The 26,529-nt window shown below is 44.1% G+C and overlaps 1 protein-coding gene across 3 annotated transcripts in view; it reads right to left on the reverse strand.

The window, feature by feature from the left end:
• The window catches only part of SUSD4 (sushi domain containing 4), a 157,575-nt gene that overhangs the window by 99,924 nt on the left and 31,122 nt on the right, over positions 1-26,529 (reverse strand). For 2 of the 3 annotated variants that reach the window (XM_078649834.1, XM_078649837.1), the window contains exons 3-4: positions 17,484-17,696; positions 16,404-16,583 (exon numbers count right to left, since the gene is read on the reverse strand). In XM_078649834.1, the coding sequence (XP_078505960.1) occupies positions 16,404-16,583; positions 17,484-17,696 (393 nt within the window). Of the gene's footprint in view, positions 1-16,401; positions 16,584-17,483; positions 17,697-26,529 lie in introns of all 3 variants that reach the window. The other variant, XM_078649835.1, reaches the window with a different exon arrangement.

Consider the following 26,529-nt stretch of genomic DNA (forward strand, 5'->3'; position numbering starts at 1 on the left):
GTGCCCAATCTTCTTACTTCCCCTTGCATAGGGGTACTAGACAAGGCTGTCCTCTGTCTCAACTCCTTTTCATTTTAGCCTTAGAACCTTTCCTTGAAAAGATCCGGTGCTCTTCTTCTTACTCCGGTTTTGTTTATAAATCATTAGATATTAAGTTCACAGCATACGCCGATGATATTTTACTTTATATTTCTAACCCTTCTACTTTCCTTCCTGCCCTTTTCTCCTTACTCAAAGACTATTCCTCCGTCTCTGGTTATAAGCTAAATATTGATAAATCCGAAGTTCTACCCCTAAATAAGTACTGTCTTCCACATATGTTTCAGGACTCGGTTTTGAATGGAATCCTACTAGTATCAAATGCTTGGGTGTTTTGTATGCTAACTCAATCAAAGATACTATTAAACTTAATCCAAGAGATATTTTATCCAAGCTCTCTGCTCTTATTGAACGTTGGTCTCCATTATTTTTATCCTGGTGGGGTAGACTCAACTATTAAGATGATGCTTCTCCCCACTGTTAATTTTTACCTCTCTATGTTACCCATTTCTCTCCCTGCTTACTTTTTGGCACAAATTAATCGCATCTTTGTTCGTTTCCTCTGGAATAACCGCAAATCCAGAATGTCTCTCTCTCGCCTTCAGCTTCCTAAGCACTTGGGAGGCGTAAATTTTCCGAACATTGTTCGCTTTCATTCTTCATTTACTCTTAAACAAGTTTGGCCATTTCTATCTGATTCATCCTCTCTTCCTACTACTGCATGGAGTGCCTTGGAGTTGGCACAACTCTCGCCCTTCCCCTTTCTCGCTGCCACTCATTTATCTCAACCCCCTAAACGACTCCTTTCACCCACTTTCAAACTCTCCAGGGCGCTTTCCCTCTCACTGTTTCGCTCCTCTTTTTCTCAGACTCATTTGCATTCCCTCATACCGTTATGGTAGAATAACTCCCTTAAAATTAACAATAAAGCTCTCTTTTGGAAGGAATTTCTTTAATGGATTTCTCGGATATCTGTTCGTCTTTTCATTTATCTAATAAGTATTCTTCCCAGTTCCCAGATTTTAAGCTAGCTTTATCTTCTCTTATCTCACACCACAACTCCCTCTCGGATGACATTCCACCTAACTCTATCCTTTAGATTTCACTACCCCGCACAAAGCTGCTACTATTTATAAGATCCTCTCCCGCTCTATCCCTGATCGTTCAAAATCCAAAACCGAACTTGCTTGGGAGAAAGATCTAGCACAGGAATTTTCTTTTCCCGTCTGGGATTCCATCTGGTCTGGGATTCACTCTGTCTCGTTCAGCTAGCACTACTCAGACTCTATATTTCTTTTATAATCGACTTTTTCTCACCCCTTCTGACCTTTTCAAGTTTAAAGCCTCAGATTCTAGTCAATGCTAGTCTTGTTCTCACCCTGATAGTAACTTTTTTCATATGTTTTTCCAATGTCCTCTGGTTATTTCCCTATGGAAAAACATATGGTGCAAGCTGAACGACATTTTGGGCTCCAATAACGCTTTTGATATTGTACATATCTTTCTGGGTGGTTCTTCTCCTATATGGAATGTTTCTAATATTGTTTGTAAATGTATAGACTTGTTTATAGCTATTTCTTTGCAGATTATTACTACAAATTGGAAAGACACGTCTAAAATCTCTTATACTGCATGGTGGAACCCGTTATGCCATCATCATAGACTTGATCGTGCCCATGCAACAACTACTTCTCTTTTGATTAAAAGAGATTTGTTATGGTTACCTTTAACTGATTTTTTCTTTCCAGATTTGTTACATAATATGCCTTATTGTTGTTATTACTAGGTTATTTTCTCTTTCTTCCTCTGTTCTCTACTCTTCTTCCCTTCTTCACTCTCTCCTTTCCTTTCTTTCTTTCTCTCTTTTCCTTCTTACTCATAACATTTCAAAAAAGCACTTTCTCTTAGTATATGCATTATGTTTTTCCCTTTTTCTTGGGGATTACTTGTATTTTACAATTCATATTTATACTGTACTTATCAGGTTTCTTCATCCTTTTATACCTTTTTTATTTCCTTGTTCTCATTGCATGTGTATTGTACTTTATACTGATGTTTTACTTGTAATATTTGATCTAATAAAGCTTTTTAAACTAAAATAAAAGAAATCAAGAAACAGTAATGCGTTAACTTTGAACTTTGTCTGCAAATCGCTGAAGACCACACAGTCTTTGCACCCGCCATCCTTGAATTATGAGAAAAAGAAGGCTTATTCGTAAGCTATAACCTCACGTGCACAAGCTCTAAACTCTGAGAAGCATTCTGGTATCTTCCTTTGTAGTCTTTTCTGTATTCTGCGTTTTGATCATGGACAAACACTCTTTTATTTGTCTTCTTTTCTAGCTGTGTGCTCCATCCTTAATGGCGTTTGTAATTTCGGTTTTGACAATCCACAGTCCTCTGATTACGTTACGATGTGGCGAAGGGGTGTGTCTGTGGAAGATGGGGTGGGCCATGCCTGCGCTTTAGCTTGACAGTAATAGCATGCATTTAAACAGCTGATTTGTATTAATAAAGAACATATGTGCGCGTGCAAGATTTTTGTTTAGGCAAGCATTTTAAAGTGTTTAGCCAATGTTTTGCAACAATGCTTTTGAAAGGTTTCTTAACAGCCAGAATGCATTGTATAGGGTCAATTATTTCGGCACCTAGACAGTTCCACCCTTTCAACTTGTATTGTGCTCAGTGACTGAATAGACCAGTGCAAGATGGCCGTGGCATAAGCTCACACAGCTGACAAACGTTCTGTTACTTACTTCGTACTCCATTGTCCAATTAATCCCTTCGGCCCCTATGGCTGTAAATGGCGGCCCAACATACGTTAAATTTGAACAGACTTCAAATAATAAGTTAGGTTTATAGAGAAGCATTGGTCTGAGTGGAAGCAAGCACAGCCATTGGTTGCGGCCGTAGTCACTAAGCAAGGAGGCATCGATATGAGAAACGAAACTGTACGCGGCTATGCATAAAAAGTCAACCGCTTTACATATTAAATAGCATTCACGCCATTGTTAGTCACCAATATTTGCAATTAATATTTTTATAACAATGCCGCCTAAGTACATACATGTATTTGGATATGTTTGCGAAAACTGGAGAGAGCACATTGACAGTAACAATATTAGCAGTTACTCTTTGTTTATTGAAATATTGCCGGAAGTTTCACATTAAACTTTTTTTATAAGTGAAAACAATTTGGTAATGGTGTTCCTTAAGAGGTAATAACCTCACATCAGATTATAAACAAATGTGGAGAAACCTTGTAATCAGGGCACACTTATATCGAAATAAATGTAACTACAGCAGGGGTGCTATAGGGACCAATGCCACTCACTACCAAGAATGCCTAGAACAGATCAGTGCGACCTGCTAACACGAGTATCAATATTGAAAGGTCAACGAAGCACAGCCCAATTCTAACTGTTAGGGGATCTTGTCAGTCTCAAGATTATTTAAACAGTCAACCTATATAGTAAACTTTTTTTATGATAGGCAGAGGCCAGGTCTAGGGCATGATGCCTGCGCAGTGGGCATTGCTAAGGGGGCTGGGGGCCTGAATCGGTGCACTTTACAGGTCAAGAGTAGCTGCAGCTGAATGTTGTGCTTCGCGAGGAACGTCAGAGATGCGTAGTTGTGTGAAGCAGCATGTTCCGTCTGATGCTAGAAGTGGGGGGCTGAAGATTTAAGACCTAACACAGGTACTTGCTCATGGGGAGGGAGGGAATAGAATAAGGAAGACCTGCCACCGTAACTCCGAACAGATGTTTAGTGGTGTTGTCTCGTGCCATGAGGAGCGTGGGGAGCGAGAGGGGTGTGCAGTAGGACTTTGGTAAATCTGGGCATGCCTTGATGTTTGCACTCCGCTGCGTTTGTATCGAAGGATGGGAAGCAGCAACAGGTGTACTGTATGTTTAAGGGTAACTCCGCGTTTGTGTTGAAGGGTGGTGGGAGGGCGGAAGCAAGGACAGGTGTAAAATAGCCTTTTAAAAAGAAGTTCGGTAAAACCACAGATAAAGAGATTGAGCGCAAGGAGCGTGTGCTTGTCCGGTGCTGCTTAGTTTGACTGGAAGTGACGTTTCAGCTGCGAGGACGACTTGGGAGGCAGCACCTGCTTGGACCCGGCCCACTTAAAGCCCCAAGTGAAGAGTAGTGTTCACGTTTGAACATGGCAGACACATACGCTATAAATGAAGGAGGAGAAAAGCAGGGCGAATAAGCCACAAGGTGAGTGGTTGGAAGAGGAGGAAACTGACGGCCAGGAGAGTAGAAGAATGGTTAAACGAGGAAAAAAAGTGATCTACAGAAAGAACGCACAATCGGCACAATTCTGTGATTCAATGCTGCCGCTCTGGTTACAGAGGCTAAAATAACTGCCCAGCATATAATCTCACCGAGGTGAGTCTCCAGTTACAGACGCAGGGGGTGAGCTCCAAAATAAATAAACAAACGCGGCGCGAGAAACAGATGGCACACTGCACGCAATTAAACAAGTGCGAGCAGAGGCGGGCGAAAACTGTAGTTAGGCGTCGCTGCTTCGGGACTACACGGAAGTTACCATAGGATCAAGAGCCAACAGAAAGCAAGATAAGAACAGCAATGCCACAGGTAAACCAAGCGGAAAACAAATTACACAGAGTTTCAGCCAACATACAGATTACTTTATGTCTCGCTGAGACAGCGCATGCAACACATGCGCTGCCAGGGCGAGACCTAAAAAACAAAATAAGTGCTGGGGCTGGTCAGGAGGCAGCTTGCACCAGCCCATTGCTCCAGTTAGCACAGCCCAAAACAGACCAACTACTAACATTAAAGTGAGGAGAGGGTGTGGCGTAATGGCCAGGTCTTACAACTTCGGAACTGGGGAACCTGGTTTGTGTCTTGGCGTCGGCTCAACATCCTTTGATTCTGGGCAAATCACTGAATCTCCCCTTGCCTACCATAAATGAATGTGTCCTCAACTGGGATGATTAAGTGATTTGCCCAGAATCACAGGATGTTGAGCGTCGTTGCCGAGACTCAAACCCGGTTCCCCAGCTCCAAAGTCGACTGCTCTAGCTTTAGGGCTACATTCTAGTGCAGTCTTGAGAGTGCGCGAGGGCCACAGCGATGCTGAGCCATTCCCTGGAAGACAGGGTGGGGTGGGTGATTATTGGGACAGAAAAAAACACACCTTTTTAAAAGATTACTAGGAAAGGTTTCATTTAAATAATTTTTTTGCACATTTTACATACATGCCAACATTTTCAAACTGGGAAATGGGAGCTTTCCAAAAAGAAAAAAAATTGTGGTAATGTATTTTTCCAATTGGCTTAGATCCAAACCGAGGTAATTTTAGGTGGGGCATAGGTAAAATAAAGTCTTTTTTGGCTTCGAAAATCGTGAGTCTACTGCATGAATTAGGTCTACTGGCATGCATGGTTTTGCAGCAGCCTATATTATAGTGAGTGTAGCTTATACGCTTTGAAAATTGTGAACCCAATTTTCTAACCCGTGTAATTAATTTTTTTAACTAATGATTTGCATATTAACAGTGCATGCTGTCACAGGATGGGACCCAACAGCACTATAACTGCAGATCACATTTACACAGTGCACCAGCTGAGGTTTAAGTCAGTGACCCTACAGTTACACACACAGACATCTGTAGTCTGTAAGCGATACCTAAAAATGGAACTTGAGTGGCTAAATTTCTCTGCTGCTCTTTTCCAGAGGAAGGTCTGCGGACTGCTTGGAAAGGTCTGCCAATCTGCCTGCCAGGACGCCCGTGGCCCGTACTTTGAGTACCACTGCTGTACAGCATTGGGAAAAAAAGCAAAATGTTTTTGCCCAATAGTGTGCAGTATGTGCAAATATGACTGATGACGAAACAGCGGCCGGCAGTCATGTCATTCTACTGGTGCACCATGCATAATGACGTATGCATGAGTCAAAATGCATGCACGCCAGCGGAATAACGTGGGAGCCCTCGCTTGATTTTGTTTACCTATTGTGAGGAAATGGGGTGTATTATATGGTGTAGTTGTGTGACCCAACAGTGTAATACTCTATCGACCCCTTTAGTGCCAGTCAGTTTTCGTTTGTTAAACCTTAGCTCAACCCTGGGTATCTGTGGCTCTCAGCAGTCAGACTTATACAAAGGAACAAGTGTAATGCATATAGGCATCACCAAAACAATAGAAGAAAGAAACAAGACCATCAAAAAATCTGACACCAATTTATTAAATCAGATTAGATATTAATAATTTTTGCACACCAAAACGAAAAAGATCCACAGGAGGGTTCCGGAGATACAGATTTTACAAGGTATAGTAAATCACAACTTATCACTTAACCGCGAACAAACATTGGCAAATGCAATTAATTTGAGAATTAGAAACGTTGTCAAGAAAAACCTCAGTAAGTTGTACTGTAGTTACTTAGAGCTACTTTGGGCGACCAACACCAGCAGGAAGGGAGTCAAGGGTTCAAGCAAGGTCCCAAGAAACAGTTAACTCAACAAGAAAAGCAGTCTCCAGTCCAGTTGGAGTGTCAGTGTTCCCTTGCCTTTGGCTTCTAATGGAGTGGTCCTGATGCAAGGATTTCAGGATGCTGTAGATGCTCAAGGATGTTGAAAATACTGTATGGTGACTGGGGTCTTCCTGGGGCTACTCCTCAGTTTATGGGCTTGGTGAGGGGATTCTGTCCACAGGGTCAACGTCTCTTCAAATCCTCTCAAGCTCAGGGGAAGTCCAGTCGCCACTCGGCTACCAGTTGCCCGGGGCAGCTGCTTCAGCGTGTTCTTTCTTTTGGCAGTAAGTAGCTTTCTGGGTGACCCAGCCGCACTCGGACGACTCATCCAGATATAGCAGACTTATGTGCAACTTTGGGGCATCAGGTTATGGTCCTCTAGGCTGCATGGGGGCGAGGAGCAACAATTTGGAGACCTCGGCTACCAACTAGCCAGGCAGGTTACCTCAGCTTTTGCGGCCCTGTGCTGCAAATAAGAGTCAGTCAACTGACCCTAGGAGTCTCTTGCTTCTGACTGTTTTCTGGTGTCGACTTCTCCATGAGTAGGACACAGCGGGCACAGTCCTTTTCATTTGCTAGCCTGAGGGTGCTGCAGGTGCAGCCCAACTTTGGTGCAGTCTTTCTTTCCAGGTCCTTGGTGCATGGCAGGGCAGCCTTCTTCGGTACACTCTACAGTCCAGCAAGATCGGAGTTCAGTGTGCCAGAGGTGCCCTTCCTATGCTCAGAAAATGCCCTCAGGGAATTTGCAGTCACTAGCTACTGGGCTACCAGACCCCCTTCCTCCTGATGACTACTTCCTATGAAGTGTGGCATCTAGCTATCCCAGAAGGCTTCATTCTACCCACTTCCAACATTGCAGACCCTCTCGTTCCTAGCCCAACCAAGAGGTGTGGCTACATGCCCCTGTTTTGGCAATAGTAGTTCCCCTCTGTCCCAAGTGCCAGCCTGTCTACCTAAAGAATAGAGCAGCTCCTCTACCAAATGTTCGCCATGATGCCCTTCAAAGGTGGCTTCCCCTTTGAAGCTCACCTCATGAGCTGATATCCGTGTGGCCTTCAACCAGGTAGAGCCTCTCCCCCATGTAATCTTCTATTGTGTCATTTCCTGAGATTTGTTTACACGTCTCCCCAGGAGGGCAGAAAGCTGTCTCGGCACAGACCATATGTGAAACCACAATCAGGCACAGGAAACTTTGAGCAACAAACTGGAATTTGTTTAAAAGTTGTAAGTAACAACATGTTACATTAACAACGACTTGGGCATCAAGTCAGGCATAATGTAGCAAGTTGTTTGATACCCTGGAGTACTAGCTTTGTTTGCACCATTCAGGAGTTAGCACAGCTGCGGGGACAGCATACAACCCTGCACTCGACAATGGAGCTAGCAGTCCCTTTCTCAATAAAACGTTATTGTCATGTTTTTACTTCCACAACATGGAAAACACATGTTTTGCCTTTCAATATACTGCACCCTGCCTTGGGGCTGCTGTAGGGGTAACTTACACACATTGGAAAGGGAGGTCTGGGCTTTGCCATGGTTTTAAATGGCAAAGTTGAGTCAGCTGTGAGCACTGCTCTTTCAGCTGCAGCCTAGGAGACTAGTTTTTCCCTTGTCACACCCAGGGTGGCACACACAGTGCTGCAGTCCCTGGAGTGACTCTCTTACAGGACCTGGGTATATATTAGGGACTTACAAGTAAGTTAGCTAATGCCAATTGGGTATAAGCCAATTAAACAAACATGTTTTAGGGTCCAAGCACTAGCACCCAGGTCTGATTACAAGGCCTCAGTGCACCCAGAGTGGAAAACACAGAATCATCAGTCCAAAACTTTGGGATGACCATACAAAAAGAGCCATATCCCTACACCGATCCAAGATGACAGATGCGACTTGCATCGGTAAATAAAACAATTACAATTTGGTATTTTTGCATGCAAGAGCAAATTATTTTGTTTTTAAAGACAGCAGGAAGGGCAATGAAGGAGTGGCTGGGGGAGCTGGTGGTAAGGGTGAGAAGAAAATAAGGGCAAGTTGTGAACAGCAACACAGGGGCAGCGGGAGAAATACACTTTGGACAGAAAAGCGCAGGCAAAAAGCACAAGCAAGAGCGAGTGAGAGCAAAAGAGGCCAGGTGAGAAGTGAAGGTGAGAGCAGTACCGGGGAGAAGCACAAGAGGGATAAACACAAAGAGCTGGACACATGCACTCTCATAGAGCACTTAGCCAAAAAAATAAAACAGTTCCATAAAATTAAGTAATGGAAGAGGGTGATATCAAAGAGGCTATGCTCAAGGGGAGGGACAAACACAAGATGGGAAAGCTGGGACATGGAAAGCCACTGAAGAAGAAGCAAGCACACAAAAGAGATAATAAAGCCAACCACTGGTAAGCTATGATGAGACGATTAACACTTATAAGTTCTACCATATGTATTTGCCACCCGACAGTGTGTGCTGTTTGGTAGGCGAGACATGAAAATGGCAGCCGGTTCCTCCTAGATTTTCTCCCTTTCAGACCAGTTGGGCAGTCTCACATCTGGGCATGATATAATTTAAACACTGCATACGAGTGAGCGGTACAGTAATAGCATTCCTAGAAAGCCAACCACATGGCAGAAAGGCTCAGCTCAGCAACTCAAACAGCCGCAGCCCAGTGAGAAATGTTCTCACTTGAAGTTGAGGGTGCTTCTCTGGTCCTGGTGGAGAGCTCTTCTCCATCATCCACACACTTCCTGAATTCTATTACGAATGATGCCTTCCAGGATAAAGTGAACTCAGTAAAAACACTTGATTACATGATGAAAAGAATTTTATACTTTGAGAAGGCAAAGAGAAACATCTCCTGGGCAACTGCAATAATACATAACAATGCACATCCCAAGCTCCAATCCTATAAAACCAACAGATAGGAAACATGACAAGTAAAGGCCAAAATCTATGTTTGCTTAAATAAAAACAGGTCAGAGAGCCGAAAGTTCAAAAGAGCGAACCAAGTGAGATATCTGATTTTGGTTTTACTTGAACATAGATGGATCTCCAAAATCACAGCTATTTTGTATACCGGTCTGATTTCTGCCCCATGGAACGTGTTCTGGGGTGCAAAATGTTGACATGCACTCCATGAAACATGAACATTTGTGAGAATCACAGCAAGGTGTGTAGTTTACATATGGCAAATAGCATGTCTGCAATTAGTGCATGTGCAAATACTGCAATCATAATCCAGGTGGTAACAGCAGTGTGTACGTGAGATGGAATAAACCCTACATTGTAATAAAGGCTATCAGCCAGATTCATCATTGTCCCGTTTTGCGAGTCCTTAATAGCGATTATTAAGGAATCGCTATTAAGGACTTGCAAAACGGGATTCATGTAGAAATCGCAAAAAAAATTGCGATTCCTACAGCTTCCTTATTTGCGATTAGCAAATTGCTAATCGCAAATAAGGAATAACTCCCCATTCATTCCTATGGACCTAAGGCCCATAGGAATGAATGGGGAGTTATTCCTTATTTGCGATTAGCAATTTGCTAATCGCAAATAAGGATGCGATTTCAAGGGTGCCAGGGGTGTCCTAAGGACACCCTGTAGCACCCCTGAAATGAAAATGTAGCCTGATGTTGCGCACACACATGTCCACAGGACATGTGTGTGTGTAACATACCACTTACAAAAAGTTTTCTAAGTGTTCGCTATTTACCACGAAGTCAGACTTCGCGGTAAATAGCGGCCGGAAATTGCGAATTCGCAAATTTTAAAAGTTTCATGAATTGCATTTAAGGAATCTCAGATAGAGATTCCTTAACTGCTATTCCTCGCTAAAATGCGAATTCTGTAATAGCGAATTTTGCATTTGGGATGATGAATCCCAAATGCAAAACTTGCGCTCGCAAAGGGCCAGATTCTCAGAATCTGGCCCTTTGCGAGCGCAATTTCCCTTGATGAATCTGGCTGTATATTCCTTACTGATAATAAATACATTGTCAGACTATATTTAATTGAAATGCAATTCAAACCTTGTCTCACAGCTAAACAAAACACTCCTATCTTCAGAACCACTTATGCTAGTTGGAGGTTAGTAGTTGAATTCCTAGATATAATGATACTTCTAAAAGAGGGAATAATGTTAAGCAATAAATTGACAAAGAAAACGTCAAGTGGTTAAATTCTGGTACAAAACCAGATGAACTATCTCCCCTTAGGGGATTTAAAAAACATAAATGGCACTGCGACATGCAAAACAATCTAATAAATAATACATATATAGTTATGAAAATATGCTATTGTGTTAAAGTAAGATAATTAGCATATGAAAAGGCGTGTGATCTAAAAAGAGACATGCTACATTCTAAAAATATCACCTAAAAGGGATAACAAAATTAATAAAGATTGATCACTAGACATAGTAATCAGCACAAAATCTGCGTTACCCTATACCAACAATGGCATCTGTTATATTTTTATGAAGCACTAAGCAAATGGATCAGTGATAAATCATTAAAGATATTAGATAATACAATATGCCTACTTTAATTGTGGCGTTGTTAGGAAGGTGCAAATATTTTTATGCAACTTTCGTAAAGGTCTATGAAAAATATGCAGTTTCATGTTATTTTCAAAGTATTCACTTTTGAGACTTTCAAATCAAAATCGTGACTTCTGTGGTAATTTATGTTACATCTTTTCTTGATTAACATAAACAAAACGGTTTTGCAGAAGGAAGCAAATAGGTAGGACCGGACCGGGTGTGTGGTTTGGGGTCAAAGCTCTACTGGGTCACTGGATGCACAGTGGCGGCTCCTCCGCTAAGGTGGAGGAGCATCGCCTCATTGCTTTCTGAGCAGTCCAAAAAGGAAAAATAAAATTATAATAACAAATTGTTATTATCATTTTATTTTGCAGTCCTGAGCCAATTTAAGGTGGGCGGGGCTGGGCTGTCGTCGCGCACGGAGGAGAAGTGGTGGGCACCGTAAGTGCGCATGTCAGTTTAGCCGGCCATTTTAGGACAGCCAACGAAACATGCACACTTAGGGGCTGATTATGATGCGGCTCGCAAGGCTCAAACCGATGGTCGGAGCCTTCCGAGCCGCATCGTAATGTGCCGGTCGGATTCCTTTCCAACCGCCCCTCATTTTGATTTAGGCGGTCGGAAAGGAATCCGACCGGTCATTCCAGCTGGCTTCCAACGAGCCCGTCTGCCAGTCGGTATGCAGAAAGTAATCTCAAGGGCACTTGAGATTATGATGACGGTTTTCGAAATAGTTTCCATGCCGGTCTGTCCGACATAGAAACCATGCCGGAAATTCTCTTTGGGGCCCCCCAGCAGGGCCCCCTTGGATGCACGGCCTCCGGTTGGTGGCCGAGGGAGCACTCCCGTTGATCCCTGCACCTTGAGGTGCCTGCAACGGGCTGCAGGGATGAACCGCACCTCCCATTTTACTATGGGAGCATGCATTACAGCCGGTTTGTGGCAGGAATGCTTGCTCTCATAGTAAAATATAGGAATGGTCGCATCCTAATGGGGCGGTCGGGCCCACCGACTGGGTGTCGGTCGCGGTCCCATGACCGATGCAGTGTTGGGCGGAACTGATTCCGCCCAACATCATAATGAGCCCTTTAGCATTTCAACACCCGGCTGTGTTGCACAGCCAGTTGGAGAACAGTCCCAGGCACTGTATGAGCAGGTAATACTATTACCAGCATGAAAGTAGTAGTGGGACTGGTTTAGGGGAGTCTGGGAGCCTGAGTGCTGCCGGGAGTCAGGAATACAAGAGGATGGAGGAGAGGTAGCAGCGGGCAGGGAACTGATCTTGTATTTTTTCTCACTCATGCGCCCCCTGCCCCACCACTTCTGTTTACTAGCAGCTGCGACTGTGGAGGCACCGCCGCCACAGGTACTGACCATATTATGACCCTGTCTTGTCAGCGTGGTTTTCTTTCCAGAAACTGCATTTCCAGTGAACTTGAGATCTGTGGTGCAAACTTTGGGCCAGCTTTAGATTTTGGCAGACTGGTTACTCTGTCACAGCAGTGACGGATAGCCCATACGTCGAAATATAAATCCCATAATATCCTGTTGTGAGGGAGTAACCTGTCCGCCCCGAAATCTAAATCATGCCCTTTGTCTCAACTCATGGGGTGGGGGCGGAGGGGCACATATTTCCTCATACCAGGGACCACCAAGCAAATCATGATGGTTGTGGATAGTCAAAAAAAAAGAGGCCGCCATCAGGCTTCAGAATGCCTGGTCTAAGGAAGGCAGGCCTTCCGATGATACGTCATCTGGTGGCCCAGCGCTTGAAAGGCTGTTTCTGATGATGAAGCCAGCTGTGACTCCGCCTAAGCAAACAGACGACCACACTAAGATCAGATTGTCCAAGGCTCTGCCCAAAGAAAGAATCATCAGATGGCAGAACTCTTGCATTTCCCTATATTATCTGGCCCATTACCCACATGTACATAACCTTCACCAACTTGTATATATTGCACAGCACTGAGCACCAATGCCACTTGGCCACCACTTATTTTTCTTGCTTTGACAGCCGTTATTATATGTGTAAAATACGTGAATGATATATAATCTGGATAAAAACGTATGCATTAGACAGCAATTCGAGTTATGTGCCTTATTGTTTGTTAAAATGTTGCATGCATCTAGACATTTGGGATACGTTTGTAATTACAAAATTGATATATGCGACACTTAATGCGCTAGCAGAAGTATCCCGACAGAACCACTCTTGCTTATTAAGCAAACATGGTGCCTCCCCAGCTTCTAAATAAAGTTGGGGCCTTGCTTATAAATGAGGAGGGGAAATGAAAGTTTAGTGGACAGGACATCTGACAATTTTTGATGGATGCTTATTTTCGCCAGGTTCTAAATGATCCCCTTAGGGTCTTATTCAAAGTTTGTCAGACCAAATGCCAACCCAGTGGAATGTTAGAGGCATCCCTTTTACCGTCCTAGGGACTGTAATATTGTGGGCCCTAGGCCCACGTACTCGGCAATAAGATATGCACACACAGTTGTATGGTACTGTATTACTGGCCACGAGCATGTGCACCCGGGCCCTTTGATCAGCAGGGTCACGTCAATCGTGACACCTGTGATGGATGGGAGTGGGGTGCATGTGTGTCCAGTCCCACAAGGGGGTGGCTGACTAACCAAGTATCTGCTGAGACACTAGAACATGTCCTTCACAACACTACCAGACAGCCCCTCAAATTATGAGGCTGCTGCTGTCAACTGTGTTTTTTTCTGAAATGGCACAAGCAGTTCTGCTGGAAATAAGCAGCCCGCCATGTCATCGAGCATAGCTAAGCGTACATATATTTTATGTTTTAGAAGGACAGATTCCCAAACCGGGCATTTGTGTTTAAAAATTGTAAATGAACGTTCCAAATGTGCTGGGTGTTTCTTTTCCCCAGAACGTGGGCGGCATGTTTTTTTTTTTTTTTTAACCTTTCATATAAGATATAACAGCCATGCTATGCGTGGTGCGGACTGGAAAAAATATAGCTGACATGGCAATGCCCTTTAACCAGTCAAAATCTGAATAACCTTTGCATGTTCATCTCCTCTGCAATGCTACCGTTATAGTTATTTATTTATATAGCGCTGAATCACCCATGAGGGTATCTCGGCGCTTAGGTTGTGGAACTCTTCCTGGCTCTCCCTGTGAGGGGCGGAGCCAGGCATCCCAGCGCTAGTGGGGCCGTTGTGGAGATTAAGCAAGCTATTGCCCAGAGTTGCAGCGTGGGGCCCATGATTAGAGAAGGCGCCGAAGCGAGAATTATCGAGTCCGTGGACATTGATCCAAGACCCTGCCGCGTCGGGAATTGAACCCTGGTCCCAGGCCTGATCTCTGCTTCAGGGCCTGCCGCCTCTAACCAGTGAGCCACACTTCTCCACTGTGCATGGGAAAAAGCATGTCAAAACGTAAACTCACGCAGACAAGCCTGGTGTATATTTTCCTTTTCATAAAGGAAGAATTGTGGCACAAACATGCAAGTAGCCTGAATCACACGCCACAAGTCATGTCTAGAATGGCTGGGCTCTTTTAGAATCAAAAATAGCTCGCTTGGCCGAGAAAAAACTACGTGGGTGAAGGAAAACCGGAAAACTTCGCAATGTACACAAACGAAAAAATCTGGAAAATGTTGTGGATGAAAAACATCCCTAGAGAAACCCACATATTCTATCCTCTGATCTGTCCCAGCAAACTACATTTTCATTGGAAACATAATAAGGAATGTGATTTATGCATCTCTATTAATACATTCTGAGTACACGAGAGTATTTTAAGAGTGGACAACAGACACATAGGTTTACAAATGGGATATATCACAAGACTAAGCTGGCAGAACCTAGCAGTATCATGCTATTTCCAAATTATATATATCTCATGCTTCCATGCAATTCCTGTCAAGTGTGAGGGATCATGTGTAAGAGAAATGTAACACATTGTATTTTTGCGGAATGTGAAATTGATTAAACTGGGAAGATAATCATAATTGGTTATCCCGAAACCTAAATACACGGACAGTGTTTGAATGATACTCAAATGTCAACACCTCCAATTTCTGAAACCATATTCTTGACGATACATTCTACTTCCTCAAACAATACATGGGAGTGGCAGGGTTGTTTCACCAAAATACTAATTTTTTTAATAGTTTTGCTCTTAAAAAACAGTGCATGAAAGTAATTTAATTTATTTTGCTACTATATTTGTGCTGGAAAGCTATTAGCTTACTGGTGCTTTAAAAATAAAAAACACTTCCATCAAACTTCCTTAGTTCCTTGAAATTCAGACTAAATTTATATCCGGTTAGTGAAAAAAGAGTGGAGGAGTTACCTAGCCACAATAGTGAAAATCTAGCGTGTAAGAGAGTGAAACAGTGCGAACCAGTAGAGTAGAGCGTGTAGTTGGTGGAAGAGGTGTGGCGCCGCGGCCAGGGCGACTGACGCTGGAATCTGGGGACCACGGTTCGATCCCCGGCTCCGGCGGCAGGTTAGCCCAGCACCATGTGACTCTGGGCAATAGCTCGCTTAATCTTCCCGACGGCCCCCAGCGCCTAGAGACCCTTACGGGTGATTGTGCGCTTTACAAAATGTGTGGACTTTAGTTGTGTGCAGAAGAGCCGCTGCAAAAACACCAAGAAAGGGGGTTGCGGCGTGATTGAGGGCCACAGAATAAATAAGGAAGAAAACACAGATCCGGTATGACAGCAGGACAGCCCTTAAAACACTTCTGTATTGGGGTATGGCAGAATTTACAGATGGACAACAATAAAGGTACAACGCAAGGAATTGGGAAAGAAAGAAATTAGTATTTGGAGGAACTATGTTGATTTACAGGGGCCTCCCAAAATAGAGTCTAAAAGCACTTTTAAGAACCAAGTTTTAAAACGTAGAAAGGAAATCATCTAGCCAAAACAGGCAAACTTTTGTAGAACAGATACAATTCAAGGGATTTAACACTTGGAACGTCATAGTGGTTGAAAGGCCTGCAGTACAACATTGGAGGATCACTGATTTTCTGACACACACTAAAAGGCAGGGACAGGATCTATCACTGACACTGTGACTCACAAAAGTGCTAAATGGAGGTTACCAAAGACATCTTGTCTATGTTACAGCAGGTTCAGAAATATTCTTTTGGAGTCAAAATATCTGAAAAAAATCGTGCCAAAAAAAAACAGGTGGTTGAAAAAATTTCTCTTTAGGTGAGGTCACCTCCTATGTCTTCAGGATAGTGAGCTCTGACATACGGAGTGCAAAGCTATTAAGTTATTGGCCCATATCCTGGTTATAAGCATTACTGGCAGCACAATGAGATGTTCAGAAATACTACACCTTGACAAACGGGTACGTTATCCCATGATCCATCATCTTGACAAACTGACACCATGCTGTCTAAGTCAGGGTAGCGTGTGTGGAATCCTTCACGACAGCGGATTATTAACTGGTCTCCAGGACTGTATGTCTTGTTGTGTACATCAGCATCTTCCACATGTGGAACACGGCAATCTAGAACTTTATCAAGAAGTCATATATTATTTGATTTGAAAAGTTAAGTTACATACGTATTTGTAAAAAATCTATTGGATAAAAAGGTTAGAATTTCAAACTTGACAAACAGATGCTTTTTTTTGTCAAAGCGCCCTATGGCGCGGTTTCACTTTAATGTCGGCCATGCCCCTTTCTTTAGGCACAGCTTTTCTAAAGAAAGGGGCGCGGACTCCATGAATGTGAAAGCACCACATGGGCACTAGTAAACAAACAAATATTTGCAATGCAATAGGTCTTGCATTTGCGAGAGTTTAAGCTATTGCATTGCCAATAGCTCAAACTCTCCTAAATGCGAGACCTATTGCATTGCAAATGCTTGTTCTGTCCTGCCACAAGGAAATTTTGACTCACAAGCCTTTAGTTGCATTAAAAAATAAAAAATAAAGTAGAAATTGTGTCAAGCCTTCTATAGCACTGCAATCTTAAGTAAGCATCTAGCAGAGTATAAATAGACATGCGTGGGTGTGAGTATGGGCGGTGTATCGGTGAGTTGCAAGCAGATTACATTTTATATACCTTTTCCAACAAGAGAACAAATGAGTCTTGTGAGGTGGGGCTGGATGCTAAGCTAAGCTGTGTTCCGAAAGTGGCCAGTGGCATGCAGAGGGATGTTCCTCATACTTGTGCTCCTTGGTCACAGAAGAGAAAAGAACAAGTGTCCCTGGAATGTGCCCCTAGCTAGCTCTACAGACATTCAGGGAGCTCAACAATCCAGGATGGTTTGTTTTTGAGGAATGTAAACTACTTCCCATAACTGAAAACATAAATCAACAAATACCTATGGTGCCATTTCAGAATGAACAATTGACACTAGGCAATGTAATCAATTATTGTATACTATCCCACCAATTTGTATTGACTTACCTTCTGGTAGGCACTCGGTTTCGTCAATTGGTTTCCAGCTGAGAGAGCCATTGTAGTGTCGCAAGCACTGTTTCTTAGGTGGCCCAGTAAGCTTGTATCCTTCCAGACAGTGGAATCGTACTACAGCGTTTTCAAAGAAAACTCCTACATTGGGCGTCCAGTAGCCATAGTCTGGAACACTGGGATTGGTGCAAGCATCTGAATCTGAAAATGCTGAGGTTTTAAGAGACTGTTGTTAATTAAATTACTCTGTTAATAATGCACTACTTGTTGTTCATTTGGGAAAAGTGCTGTATAGTAATTAAAAATTATTTTCACGCATATCCTTACTCTATAGGACAAATAAAAGTATCCAATAACGAGGTATCACAGAGAATAAACTAGAAACAGATGAATGTAGAACACTTCATCATAATCTCAGATAGGCTGTGAAAGTGCTGCAAACTCCCAACATAGCCAAGGGTTCATGCAAAAGTATTATTCAAATTATTACTCAAATCCCAACATCCAACATGTGTTACCAACAATAATCCACTCCGTATAGTAGGCCTTCTAAGAGTCTGACTTGGTTAGGTTTATAAAAGAAAAATATGAAGTAGAGGACTGACTCTATCCACGAGCATATGCCTTTAAATAAAACATTCTACAACTACCAAAGATGAACTTATCAAACTGTGACACCTGAAATACAAATACATAACAAACAAAATAAATAGAGTAGAAAGGACAGGCAAAGAAGTGAGGATAGAGTCCAGACGAGGGTAAATATAAAATGTTATGGTTGATTTTGACAGCCAGAAATAGTGCAATAGGCCTTAATAAAGCAAAGTGATTGCGTTTATTATTTATTGTGCAATTTATATATCCCTTGGTGTCACCCTCCAGTTACTCCACAAACAGTTTTTGGTGATTTCCTCATTTTCCTGAAGAAATGATTATGCAACACAAACAAAATGATAGACGGTATGCTGAACGTTGTCAAACACTCACCCCCAATCACAGATCTGGGTTCAATCCATCATCACACCATTTAAAGTTTAGATCCAGCCAAATGCAAATCAGCCTTGCCCCTGCTCCCCTATTGTAACAGTCTAGCCCGAAATGCCAGGCCAGGTCCTCCCTAGACCGGAAAACAAGCATCCTGGGACTGGTTTTCGTGGTATCACCCCTCATCAGCCAGACTAGCTTGAAACCGGTGGCGTAGCGAGCACTGACCCACGTCTGGGCATACCCTTCCCACTTAGGGCGAAAATTCAACACAAAAAAGATGATGGATGTAATGCTAAAGAAATGAGTAGACACTGTTTCAGAGGGGTTGGGGGAGGAAATTTAAAAGGTAACTCGATGTTTAGAGAGGTTTTAGTTTTATAAGGCAAATTGCCAGTTTAATAAAGTGTGATGTGCACCTGTTTCAATAAAGCGGCCTTTTACACACACAAATTGTTGTTGGTGCTGCTTGCCCCCCTTTCCTCCCTCCCATGAGCTGTTGCAGTTTTATCTAATGTGTGTGTGCGCGCGCGCGCGCCACAAAGTGAATCCCAGCACCTGGACTATGCTCCATCACCAAGGGCATTTCAGTCGGAGGCAAAAGTCCTTTGGGCTATTAATAATATCAATATCCTCGGGCAAAGTAATAAATCAGAGTTTCCTGGAGAGCTCCATGCTAATGGATTCTGACGACTGCACTGATTAATGCCCTCCGCGGTGGAACACACTTTTAGCCAGGAAGGAAAAATAAGAAGGGAGTCACAAGTCTAGTTTGGAGTCATTAGTTCTTTTTTTTCAAATTGTGCCTTGACATCTCAACAATGAGGCTAGCATTTTAACAGCACACACTAGGAAATAATGTGGCAGGTCGTGTTATTATCTAGATTTTCTTTTAGTGAAAAATGCAAGTGTCGTGCGGCTTGAGGTAAGGGGATTGGTGGGTTAAGCTGAAGGCAGAGTAAGAAATGACGAACATTGTAAAAATCTGAGTGTATCTAGGAACTACATTTGCCAAATTGACAAACTTGTTTACATGAAGGATAAGAAATGAAAAGATCAAAATATGGCTATAGCTAAAATAGGTCAGTAGAGATATTCATCTATTTTTCAGCCTAAAATTGTCCTTTCCTAGCAAGAACTTCAGACACAACTATCACCACCTGGGGTCTGATTAGGAGTTAAGAAGATATCTGTGGACGGAATAAATAATTCTGTCTCGTATCTCTGCAAACACATCCTTGTGCTAGGAGTTGAACTGCACACAATGGAGAATAACCGCGCGCACATGGGTTTTTTGCCCAGAATCCAGGATTGGACTCCTAATTATGTGGAGTTTAAAACATACACCTACCCTTAGAAAGTTAAAAAAGTGTGTACGTGTGAGGAGTGGGGCGGGGAATGGGTTGGGCGAGGGAGTTTAGGGGAGGATGTTGCCCAGCAGTGGGGAGCATTACATACTCCTCGTTGCCTTGTAAGGAAGTCAGTGGGAGCTGGAGACAAGGTACTGTCATCTCATTCTTACCAGCTCGAATTTCCAGCTGATAAAATGGACTTTGGCAGCCCTGCACCCGGGAATTCAGGTGGTAGGAACACCAGGCCACTTTTCAATCTAACAAACTTGGAATTCGACATGGGAATTCCACTCTGCTCATTGGTAATCTTGCCCTAAAGGACATACTGTAGTCCAAGTCAATTCTTTGAGAGGATTTTTGTGGAATCTAAAATAGTATTTTTAAATGGAAGACTATTCTTGTAACGTCAGACCCTCTGGAGGGTGTTCACTTAAAGATTCTGCTATTTTAAGATATTCTCTGATGCTCTTGGCAAAACCTTTACATTATATGCGAGTCAAGATCAAGGTTCATGACCCAACATGCTATTCTCCTAGCCGCTAATTTCTGCAAATTTCTGCTCTCCCTCTCAAATCAGTGCTCAAAACAGAAACCCATCTGACCCAAATCCTTTTCTAAAGGTGGGATGGAATTTGCTTTATTTTATTTCTATAGTGCTCACACGATCACAAGGCTGCTGTCTATTGCTTTTAGACGAGGCATGAAAGCTGAAAGGAAGAACGTGATCACACACAAACTGCAGTACTGGGCTAAGGCAAGAGATATTAGTCTTGTCAAGCAATGTGGCAGGGTTGCTGCAGCCACAGATCTATCAGAGATGGTGAGTTTTCAGGTCTTTGCCACATTTTCCAGTATCATCTTCACTGTGAAGGAATGACCCTTAGACATCTAGAGTTTTGTTCCAAACCACCAAAGTCTCATTAATGAAAAGAGTCTTTTTTCTGGACTTTTGGTCCGGACAGCTTGTAGAGCCCCATCTATTTGAATAACGCTGTGGGGACCACTGGCCTACATACCTGTTCAAGCGCCTGGATACCCTCATTGGCGATTAGTGCACTATATAAATCGACATAACATCCAGTTAGCAGCACAGTGGCATGCTCCGTTGTGCATAACCTTGTATAAGGGATATATGTATAGCATCTTGAACCGACAGTGAAGGGGCATCAAGGGTTCGAGTAGGGATCTGTGTGTTTTGGTCCTAAAACGAGTTGGCCATATGACTGGACAGGTTAGACCTAGGCCATCATATTGGTGAAGAGGCCCCAGTACATACTGCTGCAGTAGTCCATGCAGGAAATTAAGCACTGGTAGGACCAGTAGAGGTAGGATTCTTTTAGGGATGCCCAGATGATGGAAATCATTGTTAGTGACTTTGTTGCCCTTCGTGATAAACAACAGTTTCGCATCTAGATTAGCTCCAGGGTTGCAGTATCTGGAGAGTACCCGAGGATTCTCCCAATTTAGTGGTTCCACATTTTCAAATATTCAAAGCATTACAATAACCCTTATTATTCTCCTAGTTATTGCGACACAATCCTATGGAGAAAGATCTGTTGCATCAATTCAACATGGTCATTGAAAATTGAAATTGTGGCATTAGCATGGTGTTTCACCAATGAAAGTGGTGTATGGAAGCCTCTCTCCAGCAAGGTAACATATTAGGAGAGGTTGCAAGTAGTGATGCTATTTCTGCTCCATTGGTAACCAGCTACCCGTTGACCATCAATGATGAAACACTTCTAAGATGTTCTGCATAATTGAGGAACTGCAGGTTGTGATAACTCAGCAGGTTATGAAACAGCTGAATATATATATTTAATAGGAAGACCATCTTTACGAGTGACCCTCTATGCCACTTAGGCCGACATCATCGGATATCACATGCAGTGCAGTATTACTGCACCGAGTTCTACTGGTTGCAGTAATGCTGCACGTTTTACAGGAAACATCATCCAAGTTATAAATGGAGGGCTTTGCCCCAGATTAAAACTATGAGACTACAAGCTGACATGTGGAAACTGATTTGGGGATACCGGGCCGGCTTCAGCGCTGGGGGCCTAGGTGTGACAATTTTTGGTGGCACGTCCCTTCATGACATCCTTCTCCACAGAGGGCCCCTCATCTCTCCATAGCCCCTCTCACATGTGTTTCATTTGTTTTAAAGAGCTACTTATTCCAGTATAGGGTGTCAGAGCACTTTACATCACACACATATTATACAGATGTAATGAATCATAAGTGTGCAAATCAGTCTATATGAAATGATACATAATACAAAGAGGATTACAAGGAGTAGGAATCACATGTCTTCCATACTAGTAGGCGGTATATTTTAAGTGAGTGTTTAGTCTAGAGAATGGAGAAGTACAAACTCAGGATTTAAAAAAATACCAAAGCGGTTGGGGTTGGCTTTACTAATAAATGTATTTTTACCCAAACGAAACATTTTAGACTGGGGAAAAAATAATGTTGTAAAATATACCATACAGTTTGCATGCAGCTCTCGGATGACAGTTCATATGTCACTGTGCTATATTAGGATTGAAACCTATAAACTGCAAGTAACAAAAGCAGTAACCCACTGAGCTATCCACGTGAAATACAGTTCTGTGATGTGCATGGTACATGTTTTCTCAGCAGGCATATTATTTCTCTGTGCTACTGTATGATGAGTCAAACTGAAACTAGACAAAACTCCCAGCTCTAACCAGAAGGAACATTAATCACCAGTAATCTTGACATGTTTATTGTTGCCTGGAAACTGCTGGACACACAAGGAACTCTGCAGCAGGTGCTTTTAAACCCATAAGTTACTTCTAAGCACAGCGCCCACTGAGCTCAGTGCCAGGTGCTGCTGCACAGGTCGCACACCCCTAAAACCTGTCCTGGGTGACTAAATGTTCACATATTATTCTCCACTGTCTAGCACAGATAATAGATCAATACATGATCACCTGATAATACCTCAGTATTGGTAGGAAGAACAGACACTTTGTAATGGGGTCCTAAAGGGTCAAGAAAACATTAACCTTGCGGAATCTTATACTCTGTAACAGACAAACCCACTACTTCCACAACCCCATCCGAGAGGGGTTGAAGATCAAGGGTATCAAACAGAACAGATAAATTAAGCAGCCTAAGCGTAGCAAGCCGATTCTAATCAATCATATCAATGATTGCATTCTGCATATCTGACTGCTAAATCCGTGCCTTTATTGGTCATAACACCCTGACTGTGAGTCTCCTAAGTTACATGTATCTCCATAATAGAGGCTCAGGGTAGATGAATTTTCCCTAGAGTTTGAGCTGAGCGACCACCTCATTCCATGTCAGTTTGGACATAGTCTCCAGTCCATAACTTCCACCGCAAGATCGCTGACATCCACGACAGCTTCAACACCACGACTACGTCAGACTCCACCTCCCCTGTGAACACCACCAGCGCCAACCGCCTGACCTCCTGGTTCAACGTCAACGACGACGAGACACGCAAGGTCATGAACTCCATCCACTCAGGATCTCCGTCTGACCCGTGCCCACACCACGTATTCAACAAAGCAGACGCAGCCATTGCACCCCAACTACGGAAGGTCATCCATATCTCCTTTGAAACAGCGACATTCCCGGAAAGCTGAAAGCATGCCAAAATCAATGCACTCCTCAAGAAACCCAAAGCAGACCCCAAGGAACTAAAGAACTTCCGGCCCATCTCCCTGCTCCCGTTCCCGGCAAAGGTCATCGAGAAAATCGTCAACATGCAACTGACCTGCTACCTGGAAGACAACAACATCTTGGACCCGTCCCAATCCGGATTCAGACGAAACCCCAGCACAGAGACAGCCCTCATCGCCACCACAGACGACATCAGACGCCAACTAGACAACGGCGAAACATCTGCCCTCATCCTCCTGGACCCGTCAGCCGCCTTCGACACGGTCTGCCATTGCACTCTAAAGACATGCCTCCTAGAAGCCGGAATCCAAGAGAAGGCCCTTGACTGGACCACGTCCTTCCTCACCGGCAGAACCCAGAGCGTCCGCCTCCCACCCTTCCGATCCAAAGTCACCGATATCATCTGCGGCGTCCCCCAGGGCTCATCCCTCAGCCCGACGCTGTTCAATGTCTACATGGCCCCCCTCGCACTAGTGGCCCGCCATCACGAGCTTAACATCATCTCCTACACCGACGACACCCAGCTCATCCTCTCCCTCACCAAGGACCCACACACCGCCAAAACCAACCTCCACGAGGGAATGAAGGCCGTCGCCGACTGGATGAGGAGCAGCCGTCTGAAGCTGAACCCGGACAATATGGAGGTCCTCATCCTCTGATCTACCCCCTCAGCCTGGGATGACTCCTGGTGGCCGACCACACTGGGAACAGCACCAACTTCCACCGACCATGCACGCAATCTAGGATTCATCCTCGACTCCTTCCACTCCATGTCTAAGCAGGTCAACGCCGTCTCCTCCTCCTGCTACAACACCCTCTGCATGCTCCGCAGGATCTACAAGTGAATCCCGACAGAAACAAGAAGAACGGTATCTCACAGCATCCTCCTGCACCGGCTCGAGGAGATCGGCATTGGTGGCCAGGCGTTGCAATGGTTCCGCTCCTTTCTCGCTGATCGTTCCTTCTGTGTTGCCACCCCTCCCTTCAAGTCCAATTTCCAACCGCTGGCCATGGGGGTTCCGCAGGGGTCCTCGCTGAGTCCCACGTTGTTCAACCTTTATGTGAGACCGCTGGCTGATGTCGCTAGGCAGTGGGGCCTAACTTTGGTCTCATATGCCGACGACACACAGCTGGCGGTTACTCTCAGCGGGGACGCGGAGCATGAGGCCCCTAGGTTTCAGTCTGGACTGAAGGCGGTGGCTAGCTGGCTGACAGGCAACTGTCTCCAGCTAAATGCCACTAAAACAGAGGTGATGGTTTTCGGAAGGGGAGTGGAGCTGTGGGGTGACCAATGGTGGCCTCCAGAGCTGGGACCCACTCCGACCCCGGTGTCGGAGGTGAAAAATCTGGGGGTTTGGCTGGATGCGGGCCTCACCTTTGTTGGGCACACCAAAAAAACAGCTGCCTGTTGCTTCGGTTTGCTACGAGGCTTGAGACCTGTTCTCAAGTTCTTCGATGCCCCGACCAGGCAGCTGGTGATCCAGGCAACTATCATCTCTCGCCTGGATTACGCTAGCTCTCTTCTGGCTGGGGCCAATCAGGCTGAGCTAACTCGCCTGCAGCGGGTTCAGAACGCTGCGGCCAGGGCAATTGTTGGTTTGCCCAGATTCTGCTTGGTGGCTATTGTCCTTCGCTCCTTACATTTGCTCCCTGTACGGAAGCGCATCCTTTTTAAGGTCCTGTGTCTTACCTTTAAGATCTTGAGAGGTATAGGCCCTGAGATTTTGTCTAGTTGTCTCTCTTTTTATGTCCCCACCCGTACCCTCCGTTCCCAGGGCCTGGCCCTCGCCGTAGTCCCCAGATTCAAACTCAGCCGTATGGGGGGTCGTTCTTTCAGTGTAAAAGCTGCATCAGCTTGGAACGCCCTCCCTGTTGAAATTCGTCTGCTGGAGGACCTCCTGACCTTTCGGAGGGCTATAAAAACATTCTTGTTTTAGCTGCCTTTTTATATCTTCATTTTCCTGTTGTGTTATGTTCCTCCTTGTCTCTGCGCCAGGACGCTCCTTGGCTGGAGTATCTGTGTGCATAATAAATCAATATAACATAACATATAACATAACAATGGTGACACAGGCTCTCGTCCGCAGCAGACTGGACTACAGCAATGCACTCTACGCAGGAATCCCAGCCAAACACCTACGACGACTACAACGCATCCAAAACGCCTCCGCCCGACTGATCGTCAACGTCCCGCGCCGCAGCCACATCACCCCCCACCTGAGAGACTTACACTGGCTCCCCGTCGACAAGAGGATCACCTTCAAGCTCCTCACCCACGCACACAAAGCACTCCACAACGACGGACAAGCCTACCTGAACAGCAGACTCAGCTTCCACACCCCCACCCGCCAGCTCTGCTCCGCCAGCCTCGCCCCTGTCCCCCGCATCCAACGAACGACCTTCGGCGGCGGATCCTACTCCTACCTTGCCGCGAAGACCTGGAACACCCTCCCTACCCACATACGGCTGACCCAAGACCTACTCACTTTCAGAAGACTCCTCAAGACCTGGCTCTTCGAGCTGTAGCAGCCCCCCCTCAGCGCCTTGGGACCCTCACAGGTAAGTAGTGCACTCTACAAGTACTCTGATTGATTGATTGATTACTGCTCACCTATGAATTATTGACTTCATCTGTATGAGTCTAATTAGTTCAACGAAAGAAAAATAGGACTTTAGAACCCAAAATGCATTCGATTCTCAAATAAACGTCCAGCACTGGATACAGTTTCCATAATGACCTCGAGAGGGAAGATCACTCTAGTCTGAACAGAAAATCAGTTTGTGAAAATATCCAGAGATATTTTTCCAGCAAATAGCCAAACCACTTATTGTATGGTTTGCATTGTATTTTAAACGAAAAACCACTGATATTTGTCAGTTATACTTTAGTGAACAAACTAAGACTTGTCACCTCGTCGTGCACTGCTCATGACCTCACATATTAAATCACTTATGGTGTTAAATGACATGATTGATGACATCAATCATGACATCTGAAATGCCATAATTGATGACGTCATATAATCATTGTG

This window comes from Lissotriton helveticus, chromosome 6 (assembly GCF_964261635.1).
Source record: "Lissotriton helveticus chromosome 6, aLisHel1.1, whole genome shotgun sequence".
Lineage (NCBI taxonomy): Eukaryota > Metazoa > Chordata > Amphibia > Caudata > Salamandridae > Lissotriton > Lissotriton helveticus.